Source organism: Strongylocentrotus purpuratus, unplaced genomic scaffold, assembly GCF_000002235.5.
Source record: "Strongylocentrotus purpuratus isolate Spur 01 unplaced genomic scaffold, Spur_5.0 spur5_scaffold_3, whole genome shotgun sequence".
Taxonomy (NCBI): Eukaryota; Metazoa; Echinodermata; class Echinoidea; order Camarodonta; family Strongylocentrotidae; genus Strongylocentrotus; species Strongylocentrotus purpuratus.
In genome coordinates, this window is record NW_022145609.1 from 20,633,731 (window position 1) to 20,660,784 (window position 27,054).

Sequence of the window (27,054 nt, forward strand, 5' to 3'; positions counted from 1 at the left end):
GCCTTGTGAGAGCTGTATACAAAATATAAACATGTAAGAATTGTACAAATAAATTTCTCTCTCTTCTAGAGTATAAAAAAGAAATCTTATGATCGGGCCAGTAGACAGGAAGATATTGATTTTGTAATGTCTACAGTTCTACACAGTGCTTTTTTAGAAAGTGAATTTCAAAGCACTGTGTTTCCTGTTTTTGACATATATTACAGACATTGTATAACACAATTAGACGCAAAGTCACAGGTAATTAAAGCCACGCATATTAGAACTGTGCACTGACATGTAAGACTTACACCTCGATTTCTACATTTTCTGCCTGTGTGGGCTGTGCAGGCTCCTCTGAAGAAAGTAGTTCAGTCTGGAGTAGTGCATGCATGAAAGGATGAGTTAGTATACCAATGTAAGTTCAAATGAAAGCAAACAAAATGAAGAATGTGTGGGTTAAGACAGATAATTATTTGAAAATGAATGGCAGAAATGAATACCAGTAAGAATGAAGACCCTGGATAAAAATAAATCTATATTAAATACTAAAATGAAGTGTGATAGGTCAGTAAATATTGAGAAAAGGGAATGTTGTGTTATACAAGTAAATATAAACCGAACTGTGCTATTAATTTGGAGAAACAAAACTGTTTTCAAATGGAATACATGATCATGATTTTCTTTCATATATACATTATGCATGCATGAATATTTTGTTTAATTTTCATATTCTTTATCAATACTGTGAAGAGAATTAGCTCTTTGACAAAGTTACCATGAGCTAATAAAGGGAACATATGATTTAAACACAACTTTATAAATGACCTTCTAAATGCAATGGGTTATATGGTAATGATGATGATAATGATGTAACTTCAAGAAAGTTGGATGTTGTGACAGGTTGCTACCACTCATCATCATGTCTAGAAGTTGTTAGAATTAGTTCTTCCACAAAACTGTGTGACATATTATATAATTTTTTCTAATATATTAATCATCAAAATAAATGACTTGGACATGCAAGTTTCATAGAGGATGTTGCATTATCCATGCACTGAAGAGAAAGGGAAAGAGAGAATCGGAGAAATAGAAAAGAGAAGAGGTAGAAATAGAGAGAGAGTCGGAAGGAGAGAGAGGGTTGGGGGAAAAAAAGGGGGGGGGGGGTAAAGAGTGATATGAGAGAGATAAAGATACACTGTACATGCTAAAGCAGAGAGTGAAAGAGAGACAGACACAGATAAGAATATTTTTATAAAAAGAAATAAAGGAAGAGAGTGGTAGAAGAAGGAGAGGAAAGAGGGTGAGCAAACAAAGAGTATTAAGTGAGATATATATATAGAAGAGCATAAAAAAGGCAGACACAAAGAAAATAAGAAATATGTGTTCATATAGGAAGAGAGTGATAGAAGGAAAGAGTGGGAGAGACAACAAGAAGAAAGACAGAGGGTAATAGAAAGAAAGAGAAAGCAAAAAGGAAATAAATAGAAAGAAACAGAGGAAGAGATAGAGTGTGTGGGAAGCAAAAGAGAAAGGAAGAGAAAGAGACAGAGAGAAAGAAAGAGAAAGGGAGAAGGATAGAAAGAAAGAGAAAAAGAGAGAGAATGAAAGGAAGAGATAGGAAGAGACAAAGAGAAAGGAAGAGAGAGAAAGAGAGAAAGGAAGAGAAAGAGACAAAGAAAGAGAAAAAGAGAGACAGAAAGGAAGAGAGAGAAAGGAAAATACAAAGAGAAAGGAAGAGAGAGAAAGAAACAAAGAAAGAGAAAAAGAGAGAGATAGAAAGAAAGGAAGAGACAAAGAGAAAGGAAGAGAGAGAAAGAGAGAAAGAGAGAGAGAGAGAGAAAGGAAGAGAAACCAAGAAGGAAAGCAAGAAGGAAGTAAAGAGAGAGAGAGAGAGGGGGAGACGGAGGGAAAGATAGAGCATATGAGAAGCAAAAGAACAAGGAAGAGAGAGAGAGAGAGAGAGAGAGAGAGAGAGAGAGAGAAACTTACAGCAGGTTTAGCAGAGTCAGGTTGGTCCTCTGCATCAGAAGGAACAGACTAGGATGGAGAATTATGAGATGAATTGTAAGTGAACCTAAGTGTACTAATTTCTAAACTACAGTGATTTTTTTTAGCCAAGTGTGAACCTCCTTATGATATCCAATAAATAAAAACCATTTTGTGACTCAATGAATAAATACAAATCATGTCAATAAAAATAATAATAATAAAAGTGATAATAATCTGGATTTATATACATGTAGCGCTTAATATGAAATACAATTTTGGCGTACTTTACAGATATTTTTACCACGTTCATTAGATTCATTTACGCACAATGTGCACCATCTCCACTCTCTGGTCAACGTGAGGGCATTTATATGGCAATTATAAACAAAATGTCAATCGTCATCCTGCCAGGTCCCCATGATATCAATTTCTCATTTTCACATCATTCACTGAGTTTCTTTTGATCATTCATTATGAGAACCATATCACGGTTCAAAACAATAAAAGTACATATATACATGTACATGAAAAGCAGTGCATTTTTTTTTAGTGTGTATTCAAAATGAAAAGTTATATACAGTGCTTGTATTAAATAGGACAATACACTCAGGTAGTTCAAAAATGATTTCATCAGAGATATATATTCACATGAATAAATAGTTTTTATAGGTGTATCCAATACTAAGAAAATGAAGGAAATCAATTTTGACCCCCTGTACCAACACTGTGCATTACAATCTTAAGGTGATAAGACTGCCATTTAAGAAATAGGAAAAAATAGTGCTTTGTTTTCAGAAATAAATGGGTGATTATAATATTAGAGGAATAAGTATCACAGCAATGGTTTGATGGATTTTGAAGACAAAATTGGTGCTTGATTTTTTTTCTTCTTGTTTAAACCAGTTTGAACCGGTTTAAACTTACCGGTGGTGGTTTAGTGTTGGTCTCGACTGGTTCTTCAGTTGGCACCCTTGTTCGTTTCTTGTTCTCTAAGCCATCGATAGCATCAGTGCTGTTACTCACAAATTCCTGCATTACACAAGAGGAAAACAAAATTGGCATTATAAAAAAGAAGTACAAGTATCTGAAGAAGCTTACAAATTTCAGCAGACAAGGTAAGCTTTACCCCTCATCATGCCATTAAGATCATGATCTTATATTTGAAAATTAGATTTGTAATAGGATAGAATAGTGGCGTGGTCAGGATTTACAAAATAAAGGGGGCGGGGATGAGGAGTAGGGGTGAATGGGTACGTAGGAGATGGAAAGTGCAAAATCATTTTCGTAATGTAATCAAATTTAATGCATAAATGTTTCTCGTGAAAAATGATTACATATAAACATGTTACAAATAATTGTTTTTCAATAGTAAGAATGGGAATTGCATACATTCCATGTTGTTAGGTAGCACAAGCCATAGTGGTTGTCCTTCCGAGCAACAATTAAAGATAAACTCCAGTACTGGTAAAAAAAAAAAAAAAAAAATTCTCACAGAATCAAACGAAACTTACACTGAATGTTCAAGATTACAAATAAATGGCATGTGCCAAACAATTTTGGAAGAAAATGTATACTGGCTGAGTAATGAGCATAGAAAGACAAGGAAATCAAGGTAGTACTAGCCCCGACACCATGTGTGTTGTCCCATATATAGCTTTCTATGTGAGTGCTTGTTACTTTACCAAGACTCGGTCAAATTTATTATGATTTTGATGACTCAGAACCTTGCAGTGCACACCAATACTTACATGCTATACGATCAACTGTTTCTGATCCTCCACATCTTTTTTTTCACAATGCAATCGCATTACCAGTACTAAAGTTTATCTTTAATGTATGCAATTCTCATTTTGACTATTGAAATACAAATATTTGTAAACATGTGAATAAAATAATTTGTGAATGAAATAATTTGTAACAGAGCACTTAACAAAGCCAATTTATGCACTAAATTTGATTAAATTACTAAAAATGGTCTATTGCTACTTGTTGTGCATTATAGGCCCCATATCCAAAGTTATTGAGACATATAATGTGATATTCGCTAGTATAAAGCAAGAACACAGTATCTTCTATCATAATTTCAAAAGAATCCATTATTATATACTCACCATGAGATCCCTATCCATGAAGTAAGGCTTCTCAGGAGAGCCGTCATTGACGCGGGCATCCTCACAGAAACAGAGCAGAAGGGTGTCTACTGCCATCTATAGACGAACAACAAATGTATATTTTACCACATGCACTACCATTTTCATTTCCTTGGTCTTTGCTTTTTTTCTCCCTCACATTCTCTTTCCTCTAATCCCCTTGGTATTATTTATTCCCTCTCTCTCCTCTTTCCATTGAATTAGATTGAATTCAATTCAATACAAATACTATTAATTAAATTCAACATAAAAACTACTAATCTTATAACATATTAAAACTGATAAATTTCAGGTGTAAATTGGTATATATTAAGACAATTTTCATGTTTCCTTGGAGAGAATGTTTACAATCTCTATTACATCTTTAAAATGATATTTTTAAAAAGGCTGATTTACACAAATCTACCAAAATCTTGAGTGCCAATGGAAAACAGCATCTCAAAAATAGTTTTTGTAATTTTGGCAATGCAACAAAGTATGTTTATTCATTTTAATGTTATATATACTGATATCATTCTTTATTGTAAGAAAAAAAATATGTTCCTATAAACATTGCATTTCTTATGTTACTATCATAAAAGGGAGCGCTAAGTTACATGTATATAATTGATTCCTATATTGTTCCAGTAAATATTTTCTGATTGTAGCTTTAAAAAACAACTTCCAGCACTCATGTATTCTTCAGCCTTCCATGTCGATTGCAAAGACTTATACAGACTTACCTCGTACACCAGAAAAAAGCTGCTCGCTATAAAGTATGTAAAAATTCCAACTATCAATGCCGCAATGGCATAGAAGAGGAGAGTCTCGTTCGTCTATGATATATGTGGGGGGAAAGGAAGGGGAGTAGAAGAAATTTTGTCGATCAAATATCAATGATATGAATGTTCTCCCTTTAAGGTCATCTTGTGCATATGCAGGCACAATGCCATGGCCAGTGACTCCAGCATGCAGGAAGTTTGTTTTGGGAAAAGTTTGGGGCATTTACGGTCAGACGGTTTGCTTGACTTTATGCAACTTGGAGTAAGGCCCTCGATAGACGAGCTTGGACAATGTCACAGATGTGTGTTTGTGACGTCTTGATCTGGGGCAAGCTCTGGAGAACGAGGTAACCTTTTTCCAAGCTGCATAAAATCATTTTTGTGCGACAGCGCTACACACTCTACTACCTTCTGTCTCTAACCACAGCTAAACAGACAAACAAATAAACAAACAAACAACTATAAAACATCTAATTACCTTCACAGAAACTACAAAATGTTCCATCATTCTTTTTTGTTTTACCTTCAATTCCTGTCTTTCTCTTTCTATATTCTCTTCTATTTTTGATCATATAATCAGGCAATATATCACCTCTGAAACCCTGCCAGCATACAATAAAAATTGAAAATGGAAATCTATTGCAAAAACTAGTCTTTATTGTTGGACTACACGAACAGCGTGTTTAAAGCGTTTGGTCTGTTTGGCTGATTTTTTGTTTGTTCATCTGTTTAGAAGCAGTTGAGAGACAGAGGGAGGGTGCGCAATAGCTTCACTTTTTACCTCATACACACTCAACATAGTGCCAGCAATGATGTAGGCAAAGATGCAGGCAACTACCACAGGTACTGCATAGAACATGAGCTGTTGCATGGTCTGCTCACAACCCCCAAGGAGTGAAGATGCAGCGTGCAATGCAGATGAAGAGTGCATTTTTGAGAGATAACAGATATAGACAGAAAGACAAGACACATATTTAAACACTTGGGACCAAGCACTGCTAAACAAATAGAGAGATAGTCTAATTAGCTCTAAAAGATGATTATTTCTAGTCTAACACAGTTAACAAGCCAAAAGCTTGATATTTCCCGGTCACTTCTGGTCTATAGGACTCTGGGTCAATCATGTTGGAACAATTAAGATTCCTAAAGTTTATGTTTAGAGTTTTTATTAAATAATATGGTAATCAGAAATAAGGATTTCACAACATTTGTTCATTTTTTTCCTCTTTTTTTCTGTTTAGCAGTGCATGATCATATTCATGACAAATTTCAAAAATGAAGATTAACCTAGCTGACAATTAGATGTTTTTCATAAGATGTAAAAGATTCAAACCTCAGATTTTGAGATTATGAAGGCAGGGTCGAATGGTTGATTCAAAACATTTATTTCATCCTGCAGAAATGTACTTGTATTTCATGCGATGTGCTTAATAAAATTCAAAATGTAAACTTTTACACTGAAATTGCTTTTGAAATGATAAATTTGAACATTTCATGTAGCTCTGCAACACACAAAAGCTTTAATTTTTGTACAGCTAGCGCAGCCGTTCACGACTTATTTTGAAGATTTCAAGGGATTTCATATATGTATGATTTCAGTCATCATTATAGTTCAGGTACAGTTTTCAAGATGCTTCTCTTATAAACTATAATCAATTTCAAAATTAAAAACAAGCTTCATGCAACATGCAAATGGAAAAACTTACATCAAAAATGATCGATATGAAAACAGCATGCAACAAGCACAATTTTCATGCAAAAGCAAATCAGTTATAAAACATTAATACACAAACTAAAACAAATCTAATGCATGCAATATATCGAAAGGTGAAATCAGATAAATTGTACATGTAGAAAGTTGGTAATCAACATATCACATGAAAGTATTCAAAAATATGATGCGTTGTCTTGCAATGGATCATGGGAAAGACATTTTATATACATGTCATAACATTCCAACAGTTCTGTTAATTTTACCATTTGGTCATTTTTTACTGAAATGCTCTTCATTTTAAACTGATAAAGTTTTTATATTTCACTCATCATATTTTTGTTTTTTCTACACTACAATATATTTTCAAAACTTCATCATGACATCCATCTGACATGGAAGCTTCTCAGTACCTTTTTGGTACATTACAATTTCTGGGCATATCTCAAACTTCAAAGGGGATCTCAACTTTAGCAAACTAAATGCTTTTACTTTAAATTCAGATGAGTGAAATGAAAAAAAAAAAGTGTCAAATTTCTGCAAATGATCAAGTTTGTATCCAGTTCCCATGAAACATTGCATCATGATAAAACAAAATATAATCTGTATTTTTTTCAAATTTAGACATAAGGGAGAATAACTGTAAACAATATGTACATTTATAATTTCATATAAATCAAACTTATATGAAATTCTAAAGAAATCATGAATCATGAAAACTTAACAATTTTGAACTTGTGTAAAAGAAATCTGTCTTAAAATAATTCCAACATGAGTCAAAAGCATAAAACATATTTCACATAAAATAAAATCACAATATATTAAATGAAATGGATTCATGCTCACGTCTCTTGAAAAATAATCTAAATCACACCACTTTCACTTACAATTCACTAATTGTTTTTCTTGTTTTGGGTACATTCAATTCCAGAAGTTGTTTTTCCTCTCTCTATCTCTACCCCCCCCCCTCTCTCTCCCTCTAGACATATAGACTCTTCAGTGTACTACTTCACCAAACAAAACCCTTATGCCTACCTCGATCTCCCCATATTGAAAAAAATACTATTGTAGAAGCCCGATACCCTGTAAGCACTCTCCAGTGTTCCTATGCTAAATATCACACGGCTGCAAGCACTCAGCCCCTACAAGCTTTCCCATACACACTCCTCCCCATGCCAAAAATCACATAGCTGTTAAACACCCTCCAAGCACCATGATGCACATCCTTCCTATATCAAACAACACAATATGGGGAATACCCAAGATCCTTCAGGCACTTTTCAGTGTACTCCTTCCCATGCTCAATATCGCACAGCTGCAAAAACTCAACCCCCTCCCCCCCCCCCCTTACAGGCATCCCTATAAACACACAACTACTAATTAACACTACACAAGCATCCGTATGCATACCTATAAACACACAACTACTAACACCATACAAGCACCCTTATGCATACCTATACACTCCTCCCCATGCCAAATATCACATTACTGTTAACACCCTGCAAGCACCCTTATGCATACCCCTCCCCATATTAAATAACACACCATTGTCAACACCCAACACCCTGCAAGCACTCTCCAGTGTACTCACCCCCATGATAGCGACACCGATGGCTGCTGTGATGGCTACGACCATCAGCTTACCCAAGAACAGCACAAAGTCACCCACACAGTTGATGGCCGCCACACGCAAGGCATTGGACAGCAGCACTGTGAAGGCCTGCGACAAACAAAATGTAAAGCTCATACATCGCTAAATGAAAATCATCAATACTCTATTGACACTTTCATTGTACAGTCATACCTGCTTTAGTGACCACCTGTCTACAAAGACCACATTTTTTGTTTCCCTTGAAAAATGTTTCTCATTGAAACATGTACCATAGGCACCTGTCTTCAAAGACCACCTGTCTACAAAGACCACAATTATTGTTTCCCTTGAAAATGGTTCTCATTGAAACATACACTAAAAGAACCCATACATAAAGACCATCTATCTGTAAAGACCACTTTTTTTGTCTCCCTTGGGTGGTCTTTATAGACAGGTTTCAATGTATCTAACTGAAGATGGAAAGGGTCTGCCATCCTCCATTAATTTTTATTGAGTTTTTAATCCCTAATTGCCACCAGCAAGTCATTAGCAAATTTCAAAAGTTGAGGACCTGTCTCCATTCCTGTTACCAATCCTTAACAACCTGAGACATACATTGTATTTTTTTCACAAAATTATATGCAAAATTGGACTGTCAAGGCTTTCGAAATGTTCAGTCAAGTAGTCAAGACCATTCCTTGGTATATCCTCTCAAGTAAAAATTCATCAGTTTTTACATAATTAGAAAATATAAAAAAATACAAGGGAGAAATATCCGCCTACTAGCCAGAGAGGAAAGATAGCATTTACAGCTTCTGTCATATTCCTATCATCATTATTAAAGGGAAAATCATGAGAGTAGAAAGAGAGAGAGAGAGAGAGAGAGAGAGAGAGAGAGAGAGAGAAAAAAAAAGAAACCTCAGTTTAATTTTGGATGGTCAAATTCACCCATATTTAAGCCAATAATGATTGAACATAACCAAGCAAGTTTCATGCAAAATTTACTCATTTCATTAATTTTTTCTTATCAAATATTTGCAGGATTGCTAGATGAAACTTGTGTGTCAAAAGCATTCTTACCTTTGCAGCAGAACTGCAGAAACCGTCACCTTCAATAGCTGTATAAAAACAACAACAGTAACACAAAAACATGAAATGCACTATTCCTTAATGCATATAAGTACAGGTATTCAACAAATAAAATATCTAAACACTAGCACTTTTCTACTATAAACAGAAATTTCATGAGTGCATAGAGTGCTATCTAATTGTTGAAATCTACTAGATGAGTAGATGTTCAATGGATACATATACCCACACGGGTAAAATTCAACTTCTCTAATCCTTACTGATGAATGGCTCTTGTATAGTGACAGTATCCAGTACAGCTGGGTATATACATAGCACTTGCTCTAAAAACATGTCCAACAGATTGAATGATTAAAGTCAGTGCTTAATTCAATACAATTCCTTTCCATTTTCTTCTTGAGTAATAGTTTTTGTGACTGTTTGGAACAAAAACAGGTACATGATGGAGATCGTGTTTTCCATAACCTTTCTTCATTTCATTCATCGAAAAAAGTAGCTTCGTTGTTGTTACTTGACCACTCACCAATCACGATGTAGGCATGTTCATTCAAGAACTTGAGGAACTTCTCCAGGCACCAGAGACAGCATATGAGGCACTTGAGTACACACTGAGCAACAGGGTTCTGACTGTCTTTCAATCTGAGAAAAGAGGATATGTCTTAGATTTTGACAACACTATTTCTCACTGGAGCCATATAAAAAGGATATGGGTGTATAAACATCATTTGTCTATTGAAACAAATTTTCTTGCTTCGTCAGGTGAACTGAATAACTTGCTGCTCTTAATTCTCAGAAGAAAATCCTATGATTGGAGAAAAAAAAACAGTATATGTAGAGGATGCTATCTTGCTCAAGAGAGCTCTTTAAGATCGTAAAATTTGATTTTCTCTAAGTTCTTAAAAGGTATTTCCATTTTTTTTTTAAATCAGAGCAAACATTTTAATAATAATAATAATAGTAATTACATCTCTCTGTGCTTCCAAAGAGCTTTGGAAATTATCACCCTAGCTTTAGCTCCAGCAGCCGTTATCAGCGCACAGTGCATTTCAAGGAATAATCCTACCAGGTACCCATTTACCTCACTTGAGTTGAGAGTGGCAAATGTAGATTAACGTCTTGCCAAAGGACATCAGTGCCGCTGCGGGACTCAAACCGCGGACCTTGGGATCGACAGTCCGGTGACGTATCCACTCAACCACAACACCTCTATTTTAGCTTGCAAGAACACAGTGGCTCTATCCATTCTGTGTATTAATCTGTTTGTTTTATTTGAAAAATACATAAATGTAGTCTATGATGCAATAATGTTACAGTTGCTTTACTTAGGGACTCACTTGTACTGGGTGTACATGAGGATAGCCCTGGGTACCTTGACAAGGACAATGATGAAAGATCCAAACACCATGGAGCCGATGTGATACCTGAGCAGTCGACCTGTGGAGCGCAGGATGGGAGAGCTGAAGTTATCCTTGTCCCTGCAAATGACACACACACACACACAGAAGAGAGAGTCATACAGAGTTTAAAGGTATTTACTGGAATGAATGATATGGCATGGTACCTCCTCCCTTCTCTTACCCCTCCCCTCTTCTCCTACTACTCATTCCCTCCCTCCCTCTCTGTCCTCATATCTTATACCTAGAGAAATACCAATCTACAACATATGCAGCAATGACAAACCGATGGCAAGCCAGAATGAACTCAGCTGTCCAGATGAAACCTTTGGCACGTTCCCTCTCCTCATCCTTCTCCTTAATGCCGTCCAATCCCCTTCTCCCATTTGACACTTTGCCACCCCTTCTCCTCTCCTCTTCCTTCCTTCCTCCCCCTCCTCTCCTCATCCCCACCTCCCTCCATACCCATCCTCTCTCTAAGACAACCTGATGGAAGGCAACAATGAACTTGGGGTCTAGGTAAAGCCATAAGTATGACACCCTCCATCTCCTCATACCCATCCCATCCTCTTCCTCCAACCTTCCCCTTCAGGTGTGCATACCTTGCTCAGTCAACAAAAGCTCTAAGGTCAAATTCAACCAAGGAACAAACACTGTGCCCAATCAAACCCTAACCTAATACAGAGTCCAATTCGCGATCCCTATTGCCAGAGTATCATCAGATCACCTCCCCTATACCTTCTCTCACCTGGTTAAATACCAATCTACAAAACAAGCAGCAATGACAACCTGATGACAGGCTGGAATAAACTCTGCAGTCCTAAAGCATCCCAAATCACTGTTACCTCCCCATCCTTCTAACCACCCCACTCCTCCACCTCCCTTCAAGCCTCTCCTCACCCCTCCTCTCTCTTTTTTTCCTCAACCCCCCCCCCCCACCCCTTGAGTAAAAAAAAAAAAAAAAAAAGGATTCAGGGGGAAAAAATGGCATCTAACAGAATCCCCCCCCCCTTTTGGGTAAGAAAATTTGGGGAAAATTGGGAAAATAGAGGTAAAATCGGGAAGAAAAATAATTGGTATAAAAAAAAAAAAATCTGGAAATTATCAGGCCTGCCTTACCTAGTGAAACACCAGTCTACCACGCATGCAGCAATGTCAAACTGATGACAGACTGGGATAAACTCTGCAGTTCTAAAGCATCCTAAATCATTGTACCCTCCTCCTCCTACTCATCCCCCTCCCTTCTTCTCCTAATCCCCTCCCTTCCGCCCTTCCTCATTCCCTTACCTAGTGAAATACCAGTCTACCACGCATGCAGCAATGACAAACTGATGACAGGCCAGGATGAACTCAGCTCCCCAGATGAACCCGATGGCGTGGTACCACCACATGTAGCGTACAGGCTGTGGGGGGTTGTAGGAGATGTATCCATGAGGTTCGGTCACAATGGGGTAGCCTGTTGAAGATGTTGAGACAGTCGTGAAGTGATGCTGATAACTGCTTTTAACAACAACAGGCCTAGATTTACGAAGAGAGGTTATCACAAACTGCACCGGCCCCCTCCCTACTTAACATTTCTCATCATAACTTAATTTTTCCTCCATTTAAATGGACACTGTACCTAATCATGCAATCAAGGTCGTAAACATGTACCACACCTATTTTAAATGATTTTTTTTTCTTCTGAAATGAATGATTTTATAATGGTCCGTTTTTCACTTTTTACCTAATAACTGATACAAAAACTCTAAACATATTTGATTTTAGTGTAAATTTTGGGAAAATCTTAAATTTTTCAGAAGAACGACAATTTACACAACTTTGTAGTTATGGGCATGTCTTTAGAAACTAAAAACATTTCAAAGCAATGTACACATGTGTTTGTTTCAAAAATACAAGTTGGATGATGTCACCTGTTGCAGAGATGGCGATGAAGACGATGGTGATGTAGACAAAGAACACGATGAGGATGATGAACGTCCAGAAAGGTTGGATGAGCAGAAGGGGCATGGCTCGGATGGCCTTGCCCGCCTGCCCAAACAGCTCGACGGTGAAAGCTACACGTTTCCGCATGACCAGGATGATGAGGAACAAGATGACCTGATGTGAATGGAAAAGCAGATGCATGGAAACAAGATGCATGGGGTTTTTTTTAAAGGCTGTTCACATATGAGGCGGTAAAGCGACTACTAATGAAAGTGCCACTGCAAACATTACGAGCAAATGAATAGCAGAGACAATGTTGTAGGGGTGAAAACACATAAGGTAACAGTGCACAACAATACCTACAATGAGTAAAACACACCAAGCAAATATACAGCCCAATATGTGCTCCCTTTATTATGGAATTTTTCAAAATTGCACCCCTGTTTACACAGTTCTGTATTGTAGTTTGTCCACAAGTGACATTGAGCATTAATAAGATACAAGAGCAACATAGTGCATTCTGATATATATTTGGGATTCTCTCTTCTAAGGGAAATGTGATCGTAGTAGTGATCTTTTATGGGAAAATTCAGTTGCAGCCAACTGGCCGAACTGCAGAATTTTGAACAAAGTCAAAAGAAGAGGATACCAGAGTAAGTAATCACTTTGATACAAAGAAAAATTGAATGATGAAAATGAATAAACCACAGAAATATATTTTTAAATTCAATTGAATGAACAAGTTACCCATGTAGGCTTAGCTAAATGAAATGCACCAAATAATTAATATACAAGGAGTGAGTTGCACAATATATTGGTATAATCAACACGATCAAACGATTAACACGATTTTTCATTATACTTCTGACATAATCTCTCTATGACTAATACATATTCAAAAAACAGAACGATAAAATGAGGACAGAAAAGAGCACATGAAATGAAAAAGCAGGCAGAAAAAGAAGTATTAAAAGTGGAAAAAACAGAGTTAGAAACACTTATCAATATGAATTGGCCAAAATATGCTTAACCATGTACAAAAATATCATACATTTCTGTTTTTCTTTAAGTCCCTTCTCCCTTGAGCCACTACTCAAAATATATTATAGATAGCATATTATATTAGGTCCTCTAAAAAGAATAGACCCTCCCGAGCAATGAGTTTTTGACAAATCTAAATTTTAGTCTTTTAATATCTTGAACAGAAGTAGTCAGGCACTACATCACATTGACATTACTGCTTCAGCCAATATGAAGTGCCCATACGTATAGTGATTACAACTTTTAAAAATTCATAACTTTCTTTTTTTCATCCAGATTTCATTCACAACTTCACCAGTGTGCTTCTCTGATTTTCCTGCTTTCCTTTGGAGAAGTTTCTTATCATGGTTGGATTTTCCTTTAATCAGTATTAGAACATGTCATGTGACTTACAGTGAAGACGGTAGCAGCGATAGAGAAACCAAGGAAAGCCGTCACGTTCCGCTGGTCTGCTTCTAGCTGCATGGCTGGCTCTATGGCATCCAGAGCTTTCTTCTTCATCACCCAGGTCCACCACAGTACAGCTGTACCAGCTGTGTCACATCAAGAAAATTGTTTGAAAATAATAATATTAAGTTTCAGGGCCCCGTAACCCAAAGCTAAGCAATTGAAAGTACAATTGATTTTTTGATTGATTGCACATAGTGATCGATGCAATCAGTAGAAAAAATTAATCATTTGATCAATTGTTAAGCTTTGTGTTACAGGCCCCAGATCTTGTATAGGACATATCACATATTTATCAACGTCTCCATGCGCTCCTAAATAGCTAGAGATTATTACCCCTCCTCGGCACAGCTGCCCTCATGAAGGTGCTGAAGCTTCAAGGAACTAATTCATACCAGTGCCCATTTACTTCACCTGGGTCGAGTGTGGCAAATGTAGATTAATGTCTTGCTAAAGGATGTTAGTACCGTGGTAGGGATTTTACCCCTGTACCTTGTGATCCACAGTCCGGTAACTTTAATATGGGTCATTCCATGTGGTTGGGGCACAAAATATGACGATGTCCATGTAACGTTGGGATGAGAACTATGTTGAAGATTGTTTTGCAATTGATATATATATATATAAATTAATATGCATTTCTTTTACCGGGATTACTTGGACATTATATTTATAAAGCATAACATAAATTTGGAGTCTTTTTTTTAATGATGACTTAAAGTGTACTACGCTTCCCATTTCTGTATCATATAACACAGAACCCAGTGAATGGCAGGTCCTTTTTTGCGTGCAGTTGTCATTTATTCAATTCTCAACAAAAATTAAAATGGCGGCTTTCTGGCGGCTTTCTGGCGGCAATTTTCCCAGCCATATCTGAACAAGCCTTCAATGGTATATCTGAGAATAGCTTACCGATGGAGCCGATGACGGACACAAAGTAGATGACCCAGACGATGACCTGAGCTACCAGATGAATCAACACCACCATGATAAAGGACAGGACTGACAATGAAAAACAAGAAAAAGAAGATATCTATTGTCATTTTCCTTTCAATTCAGTTATAACAGCAGTGCTATCAAATTCATTTTTGGCTACAATACATTTACAAAGTCAATCCACAGTTTTATGGATAGCAAGATGACTGAGAGAGAGAAAACAAAGTGTGATATATCTTTAAAGAAGAAAATTCTTTAATAGGGTACCGTAACATTTATGACATTTTTGCCTCAGCACGCATTCAGCATTCAGAGGAATATGTAACACTTGCACAAAACGACAAACCTGATGATTTCTATGAAATGTATTTTTACATGAATTCATTAACAGGGTAGTTAGTATTAATCATTGAGGTCATTGTATACGTATGGTGCATCATGGGAAAGTCCTCCAATTATGCATATATACCACCAACCCAGTGATGTGCACATGTAGACCTAGGATAGTTCATCTGGCCACATACAGTTCACACAGAACAAGCTGCTTTAAAAGCTACCAAAAACAAAATTAACTATTGAAGATTGAGCTTTCAGTTGCGCCGCTCAAAAGCTTTGGAATAACCTACCACTAGACATAGGAAAAGCCTTATCTGTTGCTAGCTTCAACGATTTGGCAAAGATGCACTCGATTCAGGAGCTTTTAGATGGTATTTATTATGTGCCTGTAAAGTAACACTGTTATGAGTTTTGTTTTCATCACAGCGCAAGAGAGTATATTTATATAGTGGCTGCGCTATATAAATTGATCTAATTATTATTATCATCATCACTAGTGGAATCCATGAAAATCAACGGGCACTGAAAGTGTATTAAGATTAGGATGAGTTTGACTGCCAGTGGCAGATCCGGCTGGGGGCATGGGGGCATGGGCCCCCCACCCCTGTCAACCCCTGTAAAAAAAAAAGTATTTTTTTAAAAGATGGTAACTACAATTTTACCTTTTTGTTTTGCTCCAGGGGGGGGGGGGGTGTTGAGTTAAAAAAAATGGTAATTTGTAGACAGGTGATCACTAAAGTCTTACTCTACTCACCGAGTGATAGGCCACAGAGACCTAGTATGATCCACCGGGCCATGTAGAGGTCGACTAGGGCCTTAGAGAGGAGCTCCGAGGCGTTCAGGAAGGAGATGATGTTCTCTATGTACTCCTTGGCAATCACAAACAGATCCTGAGGGACGCACCGATTGATGATGGGCTCACTGTATTAAGAAAGAATCACAAATAATAGGCATTAAAGCTTCTCTGAAGTGTTGGGAGCCCAACAAATTTGATTACAAAATTTCACTTGAATTGTATCATAATCTGAAAGAGGATATCATTTAAGACACATTTCTGCAAGGTTTTTCAAGAAAAATGTGTTTTTAGTCGATTATTGATGAAAGAATACAAAATTTAGCTTTTCTGAACAACAGAAAACCCCAATTTTGAGTTCTTTTATCGATATTTGTCATCAAACACATTTTTGAGGAAAAATCTTTGCAGAAGTGTGTTTTAAATTATATCCTCTTTCACATTACGATACAATTTAAGTAAAATTTTGCCAACAGATTTTTGGGGAATTTGGGGTTCCCAACACTTTAGAGGGGCTTTAATCCCTTTTGTGCCATGGGAACAAAGTTTGCATGAGGAGAAGGTGGAGATTTGCATGGGAAAGGTGACAAAAAATTTCTGAGCTTTCTCATTCTTTTTCATGTCAGTTTGAAACAGATTGTAGAAAAGGTTCCCCTGAAAATAACAGCTCTCCAAACGCTCCCATGTTCTAAATATGATGAGAAAGTAGCTGTAAAAGTGGGGACCAAACATTCATATGCCACATGCGTGTGTAGTTCCATATAACTATTTGTGTGCAGTGCACGTGACCTCCAGCATGACCAGGTAAAGCACATGTCACTTTGATGATTAAAAGAATCTCACAGTGTACACTAATTTTCTTATACACCACATAATCAATCTTTCCCAATCACTTCTAGACAGTCCCTTTAACTATGTGATTACAATTCAATTCAATCAAATTCAAATCAATTGAATTCAAATGTTATTGAATAAAATCCAAACAAATAGGGTCCAAACAAATTGGATTGAATTGTGATGACATGACCAGAAGCCAACTTCACCTTTAACCTTTACATGCCTACTGTAAAGATAGGCATGCATTGGTTTAGATAATGGTGCACATCTCCAATGCCCACTAGATATAATGCAATTACATAGATCACAACAATCTATGAACCACATGCATCTCCTAAGGCCTAAAAAAAAAAAAAAATGTTGTATTGCCCTTTGCGACTGACCCCAAAATCTTGAAATCTACGGTCGGTTTTTTAAAAAAGCTATTTTTTTAACCGTTTTTTAGAGAAAAAAATATTAAAGCAATCAAAACTGAGAAATATCAGCCCAAAGAGGGAGTTTAAGAAAGAAAAAAAAGATTTCTGACCGACCGACCCATGTTTTGCCACCTGAAGGGCAATACAACACCTTTTTTTTAAAGGCCTAATGTTAATGAAGTGAGAGGCACAAACCTAGCGTAGACAATCTCTGGGCACGGTCCATTGACGCCAGTTGCAGCAGTGCCATAGTCAGCAACCTCCACGGGATAGTTGCAGATCTTGGAATCGGTCTCCTCCGCAAAACTCTTGTAGTCTGCCGAAGAATTGAGCATCTTATCGGGACACTGGCTCACGCAGACCTCCAGTGAGTCCGTGGGATAGCGCACGTCCATGAAGAAGACATATCTGTGATAAAGGATAATATTAATAATGGTGGCTTCTTATATAACGCACATGTCCATCACGTTGTGACACTCCTGGCGCTGCGCCGATTATTACCCTGGCTTTAGCAAGGCGACCATTACGGCGCTCTAGCATTTCAAGTTATTAATTCCTGACAGGTACCCATTTACATCACATTGGTGCAGTGGTGGGACTCGAACCGTGTACCTTGTGATCTACTGTCCGATGACCACGACACCTCTACGATGGCGATTCATCCTTTCCATTTTTTCATATCACATCTTAGCCCTATTAAATCATCACATGAATCAACTGCCACTCATCTGTTTCTAAAAGAGTAATTTAAAAAGGCTTCATGATTTGTCTTGGATACCTGTGCAAGTAAATAAACATACGCTTCATACCAGAAACTTTCTCTTACAACAGAAGTAACCCAAGTGATCCGAAGCTTTGTGTCATGAATTCACGTTGAATTCTTGCTTACAAAACAGCAGTAATTTAGAATTAGTAAAAAAATTCTGGCTTTACAACCAACTATGAAAAAAATAAGATATATATTGTGAGATTGGGAGGGAACTGAAGGAGGAAGGGAAGGGAGGGGAGAGGGAGGGGAAGGAGTGGAGGGAGAGGAGGAGGAACGTGAAAGGGAAGGACTTACGGTCTGCCTGTCATATCCATTCCAGACAGAGTCACATTCTCTAACGGATCGTTCTTCTGCCCACAGATGTTGCCATAGCTGTCATAGCCGAAAACAACCCTCAGCACGTTACCGAAAACCACAGCATAGCCTGCAATCAGAAACTGTACGCAGAGGAAATGCAATCATTACAAGGAACATCATTCATTTGAATCTATTTTCACAGTGGCGTCAGGAGTATTGACTTTTTTTTACAGAAGTGGTGCGGATAATATTTAATACCTACCTATCTATGTTTATCTATAGATCTATCTCTCTATCTATATAGACCTCTATCTCTATCTATCTATCTATCTGTCTGTCTGACTGACTGACTGACTGACTGTCTGTCTGTCTGACTGACTGACTGACTGACTGACTGTCTGTCTGACTGACTGACTGACTGACTGACTGTCTGTCTGTCTGACTGTCTGTCTGACTGACTGTCTGTCTGACTGACTGACTGACTGACTGTCTGACTGTCTGACTGACTGACTGACTGACTGTCTGTCTGTCTGACTGACTGACTGACTGACTGTCTGTCTGTCTGTCTGTTTGTCTGCCTGTCTGTCTGTTAATCTTTCTATCTCTCTATCTATTTTTCTCTCTATCTACCTATCTTCCTTTTTATTTCGTTAGATTCATACTTGTACGTTGTAGCTGAATAATACTCACCATGCCAATCCAGAATAAGATGAAAATGATCGTACAGAGGCAGTCTGTGCAGTGCCGATCCTTCTTAGAGTTCAGACGGCCCGAATCGGGCTCCTACAAGACAATAAATAAATTTGATATCATGTGAATTGAAAGATTAAACGAGAACTCGTTTGAGATTTAATCTCAATTATATAAGTAATATAAAATGAGGGTTTACGTTAAATGAGACCCCGTTAGTGCGCATGCGCTAATCAGCAATATTCGTAGATAGCCGAGGATGTGCCTACTGAACCAAGCAGAAAGATAACGAGAACTGTAATTAATAACAATACCCAGCACTAGGGAGGGTAAGGGAGGGACGTAAACCCTCATTTTATATTACTTATATAATTGAGATTAAATCTCAAACGAGTTCTCGTTTAATCTTTCAATTATACTACGTAATACCAATTTCGGGATTACGTTAAATGAGATTTCGAAGCTCAGTAGGCCATCCGATCCAGTGCTCAACACAAAAGTATACATTATTGATAGAATAGCAAGCTAAAGCATGCTGCTAAGAAGGTAAACCAGCTGACCTTAAAAAGGCGATGCCAATTCTAGGACATCCTTTAGGACGCCATGATTGCACCTGTGAAATTGACGTTCCTGTTCTCTACTGGTTTCATGTAATAGTTTCGAAACGTCCGTTCAGAAGACCAGCCCGCCTGGGCTAGTATATGCTTGATAGGCAGATTTGAACTGTTTGCTGCTGAAGTTGATGCAGCTCTAGTAGAATGAGCTTTGTAGATGTCTGTGTCGATCCCTGCTGAGGTCAACGTTTCCTTCACCCATCTGGCAATGGTCTGCGTAGTAACGCGTTTGTGCGGTTTCTTGAAGCTGATGAACAGATAGCGTTCCTGTCCCCTGACGCTCTCCGTTCTGTGCAAGTATTGCCGCAAGTAGTTAAGTACACATAACCTCCTGTCTGGTGGATATGCCTTCATTTTCAAGTTGAAGTTCACATTCCCCGGTTTTGTCTGCGTGCAGAATTTATAACACTATAACTAGCTCTTTCACTTTCAAAGAGTTCTGACAAAAAATCAATTACATCATTGGATCTCGCCTGGAGATAGTTCAAGCCTTTTTTATGGCAGTATGTCTTCCATTTCCTTATGTAAACGGCATAGTTTTTTGTCGTTGATGCTCGCCACGATGCTGCTATTACATTGATAGCTCTTGCACTCAAACCTTTACTTTCTAGTGGCTGGCGCAGCACCTGCAACAAAGCAAATCAAGCTGATTATTAAGCGGGTGTGGCTCATTTGTAATAGGCTGTGCTAGTAAGTTTGGCCTTCTAGCTATGAACATTGGCTCCCCAATAATCATACTCTTCAAAAGAGGGAACCATGGTTGGGTAGGCCAGTTTGGAATTACTAGTAGGCCTGTTGCATCATCGCATTTAATCTTTTGTAAGCATTTCGCGATGAGGCAGAAGGGAGGGAAAGCATAGAAACTTAATGGTTTCCAGTCGATTGTGAAAGCATCAACTGTTTCAGCTCCAGGGTCAGGCAGCCATGAGATGTATCTGTCAACTTGCTTGTTTAATCTTGATGCAAATAGGTCTATTTCTGGGGAACCAAATTGCTGAGCAATTTCTTTGAATGCATCTGTATTTAGCATCCACTCTGTCTTGTGGTTAAAGTGTCTAGACATGTGGTCTGCCTCTGTGTTTAGTTTCCCTGGTAAATGGGCAGCTGATAGCCATATGTTCCTACTCATGCACCATTCCCAAATGTGTTTGGCTGCCTCATTGCAATCTGCGGACTTGCAGCCCCCCATATTGTTAATGTATGATACTGCGGTTACATTATCAACACGGAGTAGTACATGCACATTTTCCATATCAGCACAGAAGGATTGAACGCCAAACCCCGCAGCAACTGTTTCAAGGTAGTTAATGCCATAATGCCTAGCTTTGTGCAATTCTTTTTCATTCCATCTACCACGTACCTGTGCATGATTGGAGGTTAGTAGCACCCCAGCCAGCCCCACTGGCGTCCGTGCGCAACTCAAGGTCTGGTTTCGGTCTTCTTATTGGTGCAAATGAAGACGTTACATGCTCGACCCACCATTGAAGCTCACCCTTGGCTTCATTTGAAAGTGTCATTTTTCTATCGAAATGACCTCTGTTTGCTTTTAGTGCTGCAATTTTGTCTCTCTCTAAAGTACGATAGAAGAGAGGGCCATATTGGACTGCTGGGAAAGTTGAAACGATCTTCCCAATAACCCTGGCAACATGCCTTATTGAGGGCTCCTTAGTGTCAATAAGCTCTTGACAGAGGCGTTCGACTTCAAGCGCCTTGCTTTCTGGAAGCCTAATTTGCATAGTATTTGTATTCAGAACAAAGCCAAGGAACGTTATCTCTTTGGTGGGGGTAAGTACCGATTTTTCAGGGTGAATAATGAACCCGAGTTGTGCAAGGATGTCAGTGGTAGCCTTAACAGCTGCTTTGAGCTTTTCCTCATTTTCTGCAATGAGGATTGTGTCATCCAAATATCCTACCACAATGTGACCAGCTTGTCTGAGCTTAGAAAAAACTGGCTTTAGTAATTTTGTGAATAGCCTTGGTGCTGTACTGAGACCATTGGGCAGTGCTTTGAATTGCCAACATTGACCATTGACAATGAATTTGAGGTATTTCCTATCCTCTTGGTGGATCGGTACTGTATAATATGCATCTCTGAGGTCGACAGAGGCTAGAAAATTGTCAGGGGATACAAGATCCAGCACAGTGTGGATATTATCCATCTTAAAATGCTTATACATCATGCATTTATTCAATTCTGAAAGATCGAGGATTAGACGTACACCTCCAGTTCTTTTAGGCGTAGTAAAAATATTAGAAATGAATTCACCCTCTTCGTGTACACAGGGCTCAATAACATTTTTACGATGGAGGCTAGTAATTTCTTCTTGAATGCGCTTAGCATCCTGGACACTCCGTTTATAGCGTTTAGCCTTTAATTCAGGCAAGTCTTTAATTTTTTCTACATCAAACTCGATCTTGTATCCCGTGACAGCCCTAATAACAATAGGGTCTGTTGTTAGCTCTTGCCAATTTTTCCTAAAATACCTCAGTCGACCGCCCACTGGGGGAACACTACTAGTACTAGTACTAGCATTAGTCATATCATTTTCGCTAAAAATGAGATCAAAGTGTGAATCACATACCTTGTCGTGACTTGGTCTTGGGAGTTCTACTTCCTCCTCTGCTGGCCCATGGGACCCCTCTGGGCACCTGGCGCTTGCATTTGAGGCTGGTTCGGAGCCTGAGACTGAGTGTACGGAGGCTGTCTGCCCCTCCTGTTCTGTCTGTACCCTAAAAAAGGGCCACCCTGCGATCCTGACATTGGCCTGCTATACCCGCGGGATTGGCTCTGTGAGCCCCAGCGGTGCCCCGGTGCATTGTAGCCACGTCCCCGATAGGGATGCGAAGCAAAGCGGTTTTTGAATTTGTCCCTCATTACACCGGCCGCTGCCAGTTGCTGATCTTTGAGATCCTTCACCTGCTTTCCAAGATCATCACCAAACAAAAGTCTAGTAGCTGGCAGAGTAGGTTTGCACAGATGCGTAAACCTTGCATTCAAGTCAGGTTTTATGAGCTCTTTTCGCAGGCAGTTCAGTTCGAAGTTAGCGTTACAAATCAACGCCAAAGCATCTTGCTGTGTATCAGTTATACCGCCCATAGAAACGGAGCGGGCAAATGCATTGATGCCATGAGTGAGTGATTTCTGAACTCGCTGTAACTTCAAGTCACGGCTTTTTGTCATCGGAGGTAGATTGTCCCATATCACAGGGTTCACCTTTGGTGCCTCTATAATCTGACAATTGCTTGGAGCTGGGTATTTCGCAGTAACTTCATCAAGAACTTTCCCCTCCAATTGGTGTGTCATGAGATATGAAGTAGATTGGGCTATCTCCTCCTCAATAGGATCTCCGATATCCGACGCCATTGCGAATTTTGCAGCGATCGAGGGAATGACAAAGTTATCAGGTTGAGGCATGTCTGAGTCAAAATTCTCTTCCTCCGAGACGGCGCCCGCTTCGGTTGCATCCGCGGGTAGACCGTAAAAATCCATGAGCCCGGTGGGCGGTATGTCATTCCAGTGGTCGAACGGAGGCCGTTGCACATAGTCTTCCCCGCCGGTAGCCCCGGTGGGGCCGCGAGACGAAGACGGGTGTGAGCTGCCGGTGACAGCCGTAGCATTAGTAGCGGGCAATGCCTCAACCACTCGCGCAAGAAGCCCTTCCATTTTATCAAGTCTGTTATTAAAAGTAGAAAATGGAACCGTTGATTCCACTTCCTGATTTTTCTCGCTCATTGCCTTTGGCTCCGAGTCCGACTTTGTTTTACTTTTAGCTTTCCCCGGCCCACTCTTGCTGACTTTGCCAGCCGTGACTTTGCCACTGGAGTTGGGTAATTTTTTCTTTCCGTCGGAGCCCGTGGCTCCTGCGCTACCAGGCGGTGCCTGGGGTGAAAGCGCGGACGGAGGAAACGCAGCAGTGCTGCTATCCATTTGAGACATTACAATTCTATCGATAAAATATCACTTCAGAAGGGCGTGATTTATAAAAATAAGCGTCTCAAAGTTATCAGTAAATGTCAAGGGTGAAACTAATAACGTTTTTTACCTTTGAATTTCGGGGATTGCGTGGATAATAAATCTGATTTCTTGAGCCAGAAAGGGGTCCTTTCGCTCAAATAACACGCGACTAACGAATTGCTGATTAGCGCATGCGCACTAACGGGGTCTCATTTAACGTAATCCCGAAATTGGTATTACGTAGTATAATTAATAGAGTAACATTATAATTAATTAACACAATAAAGCTAGTGGGAATGTAAGAGAGAGTGTCGGATAAAAGCTATAGTTTGCGACTTTGCAGGCACAAACCACTTTTAATGATAACATAATGAAGCCTGCGGGATAAATCTGTTCCGAGGAGTGGGAGGGGGGGGGGGGTGGTATGATGGTAATCAGGTGCTAAAAATTTCTCACATGAATATACATAAATACATGAATATGTCTCCTGACGACGGATAGTCAACCTGTTTGAAACGTCGAGCCACTCATCCTCTCCAAGCGCTATATAGTTCTCCTTAGAACTATAAGCTAAGAAAGATAACAAACAGTCCTTTTAAGGATTACACACCCCAAGAAAGATTACCGAGTCAGAGTCCTTTTAAGGGCTCCTCAACCCTCTCTCTCCCTCTCTCACATGGTGCACCCGCAAGCCTACTGTATATGAATATTGTATGTCTGCAATGGAGATGTCAGCAAAAAAAAAAAAAAAAAATTGGGAAACTGAATTTATTTGGGTAATTATCAGGCCTGACAAATATATAGAAGGTATATTTGTACAACACCAAATAATGAGTAAGAATTTTCTATTTAAAAAAAAGATCCATTTCCTGTGACTCACATCTGTAGGTGATCCAAGGCAGGCACATCCCATGATGGCTTAATCTCTACTGACAAATTGGCAACACCTGACAGGATGTGTCACAATGCAAAGGTAGGATATCACACCAGAAACCTGTTGAGTGCTGGGGGTGAGATCGAAAATGAAGTGATCATTAATACACAATAATACAGGATGCAAACGAAATATAGCCATGTATGTGGATATGGAAGGTCTCTTTTCTAATTGTTTCTTTCTTTTCTTTTTCTGTCTCCCTTTCCTCCTTCTTTCTCCCTTTTCTCCTTCTCTATCGATTTCTTCTTTCTTTCTCCCTTTTCTCCTTCTTTCTCCCTTTTCTCATTCTTTTCTCCTTCCCTATCCTTTTTCTCCTTCTTTCTCCCCTTTCTCGTTCTTTCTCACTTTTTTCCTTTCCCTTTCCCTCTCTTCTTCTTCTTCTTCTTTTGTGTTTTGGAGGGGTGACTGCCTCGATCCACCACCCCCTTGTCTACGATCCTGTTTTTTTAGCACAATCTTACAATCTAGCGTTTTGAGTCACGTTATGTCCCTTGATTTAAAAAACTGTAAATTTTGAATGAATTCGCTCTCAGATGACTTTGAATGCTAACCTTTCTCAGTGGGGAAAAAGTATATATTTAAGCAAATTGTAAAGTGTGGAAACAGAGAAACAGTAGGCCTACCATGTTTTAAATACATGACTCATATGATTATCTCTAAATGAGGGTGATTTACATGTAGACTACCTGGTGTCATGAAAACATTCTAGAGGTCTATTGTAACTTGCTGAAATCATTCAAGAAGGCATGACTTTTCTAATTCTATGCTAAACCATTTACCATTATATACACTGCCTTGAGTGTGGATCGAAGGGCAAAAGAAGGTATGTCCACCATTCCCTAAAGTGTACCCAAGCAAACCCCATTCCAGAAATTTGTGTATTCTGGAAAAATGCAAGGAAAATTCTTGTTCTAGAATTATCTGTTCCTTTCTTGTCTCATCTTGTCTTAATTTGTCTAGACTACATGCACCATGTATAAACGTACAAGCATCTTTCAAATCAAATTTACCAGAAATGCATGAATGGGTCTGTATTATAATTATGAATATTAGTAGTAGCACATATCATTGTTCTCCCCCCCCCCCCCCCCCCCATTCCAACCCCTCTCATATCACATTACATTGCATGCACGGGACTGGGTGGAGCTTCATATTAATTTTGATCGAAAGCTCGGGATATTCCATTACGAAAGCGACGAGAATAGCAATTATCAAGTTTCAAATATGAAATTAACATTAAACAGAGATGAAATTTATCATAAATTTGTTCGTCAAAACATCAATATTATATCAAATTCGTCAAAATTACCTGTAAGTATTGCAACACAGCCGTCTACTTCCAATCGATGGGCGCGTCCGTTCTCGCAACTGTTTGTTAATTAGGCTTTCTTCAGAATAAGGCATATTAATTTTATAATCTAGCAGGTATATTTCTGATGATTTACCGTCAAATTTTCATTTTTTTAAATTTTGCTTTATCAACAAAAATATAATTTATATAAGTGGTACAACTATGTCAACCAATATTGAACATAAATGAGAAAATACAAGATAAGCGAATAGCCATTAAATAATTTTAACTGGAAAGCGGCTAGCACGAATATTTTGTGTGAAATGGGCATATAATTGACCTTGTGATCACAACAAACATATCGAGGTCAGTAGGCTTTATCATGTGGAAAGCATTCAACGAAAGGAATAACAGAGTTTCATGAATAAGGTTATAATAAAGAATGGAAGAATTTTTTTCAGCACGGAGAAAGGGAGAACATAAAGGAGAATTAATGATTCAGAGATTTAAATGAAGAACAATTGAGAATATAAGCATTAAGATTCATAAACTCACGAGAATTAGGAATTACAAAAAGAAGAAGAAAAACTGAAGAAGAAGAAGAAGAAGAAGAAGAAGAAGAAGAAGAAGAAGAAGAAGAAGAAGAAGAAGAAGAAGAAGAAGAAGAAGAAGAAGAAGAAGAAGAAGAAGAAGAAGAAGAAGAAGAAGAAGAAGAAGAAGAAGAAGAAGAAGAAGAAGAAGAAGAAGAAGAAGAAGAAGAAGAAGAAGAGGAGAAGGAAGAATTAGGAATTACAAAAAGAAGAAAAACTGAAGAAGATCGAGAGAATAGTTAAGAAGAAGACCAATTAAGAAGAAAAAGAAGAAGGAGAAGAAGAAAAGGGGACAGGATCGAAGAAGCCGAGGAGAAAAAGAACAACAAGAAGAATAAAAGAGTAAGAAGGAGAAGGAGAATTAAAAACAAGAAGAAAGAAGAATTACGAACAAGAAGAAAGAAGAATTAAGAACAAGAAAGCTAGAAGAAGAAAATAAATAAAATAAGTAAAAAGGAAGGAGAAAGAAGAATTAAGATTAAGGAGGAGGAGAACAAAGAAGAAGAACAGCA

General features: G+C 38.4%; 2 protein-coding genes across 6 annotated transcripts in view; both read right to left on the reverse strand.

Annotated features, from left to right (window-relative positions):
* The window catches only part of LOC100889933 (choline transporter-like protein 1), a 30,211-nt gene extending 4,157 nt beyond the window's left edge, over positions 1 to 26,054 (reverse strand). Inside the window, exons 1-19 of one of the 5 annotated variants that reach the window (XM_030995649.1) lie at positions 25,971 to 26,054; positions 24,608 to 24,731; positions 19,159 to 19,251; positions 18,466 to 18,608; positions 17,598 to 17,810; positions 16,111 to 16,277; positions 14,997 to 15,086; positions 14,031 to 14,170; positions 12,584 to 12,770; positions 11,958 to 12,126; positions 10,611 to 10,751; positions 9,800 to 9,915; positions 9,268 to 9,305; positions 8,188 to 8,316; positions 4,844 to 4,936; positions 4,083 to 4,178; positions 2,896 to 3,000; positions 1,972 to 2,019; positions 291 to 355 (exon numbers count right to left, since the gene is read on the reverse strand). In XM_030995649.1, coding sequence (XP_030851509.1) covers positions 291 to 355; positions 1,972 to 2,019; positions 2,896 to 3,000; positions 4,083 to 4,178; positions 4,844 to 4,936; positions 8,188 to 8,316; positions 9,268 to 9,305; positions 9,800 to 9,915; positions 10,611 to 10,751; positions 11,958 to 12,126; positions 12,584 to 12,770; positions 14,031 to 14,170; positions 14,997 to 15,086; positions 16,111 to 16,277; positions 17,598 to 17,810; positions 18,466 to 18,608; positions 19,159 to 19,251; positions 24,608 to 24,640 — 2,066 coding nt within the window. In that variant the 5' untranslated portion in view covers positions 24,641 to 24,731; positions 25,971 to 26,054. Of the gene's footprint in view, positions 1 to 290; positions 356 to 1,971; positions 2,020 to 2,895; positions 3,001 to 4,082; positions 4,179 to 4,843; positions 4,937 to 5,663; positions 5,757 to 8,187; positions 8,317 to 9,267; positions 9,306 to 9,799; positions 9,916 to 10,610; positions 10,752 to 11,957; positions 12,127 to 12,583; positions 12,771 to 14,030; positions 14,171 to 14,996; positions 15,087 to 16,110; positions 16,278 to 17,597; positions 17,811 to 18,465; positions 18,609 to 19,158; positions 19,252 to 24,607; positions 24,732 to 25,970 lie in introns of all 5 variants that reach the window. The other 4 variants (XM_030995646.1, XM_030995648.1, XM_030995650.1 and 1 more) reach the window with 4 other exon arrangements.
* On the reverse strand, positions 20,164 to 23,977 carry LOC115928456. Its single transcript, XM_030995652.1, has 2 exons — positions 22,355 to 23,977; positions 20,164 to 20,398 (listed from the first exon to the last, which is right to left on the reverse strand). The coding sequence occupies exon 1, from the start codon at positions 23,707 to 23,709 to the stop codon at positions 22,381 to 22,383; it is 1,329 nt and encodes a 442-aa protein (XP_030851512.1). The 5' UTR covers positions 23,710 to 23,977; the 3' UTR covers positions 20,164 to 20,398; positions 22,355 to 22,380.
* Positions 26,055 to 27,054: the final 1,000 nt, after the last annotated feature.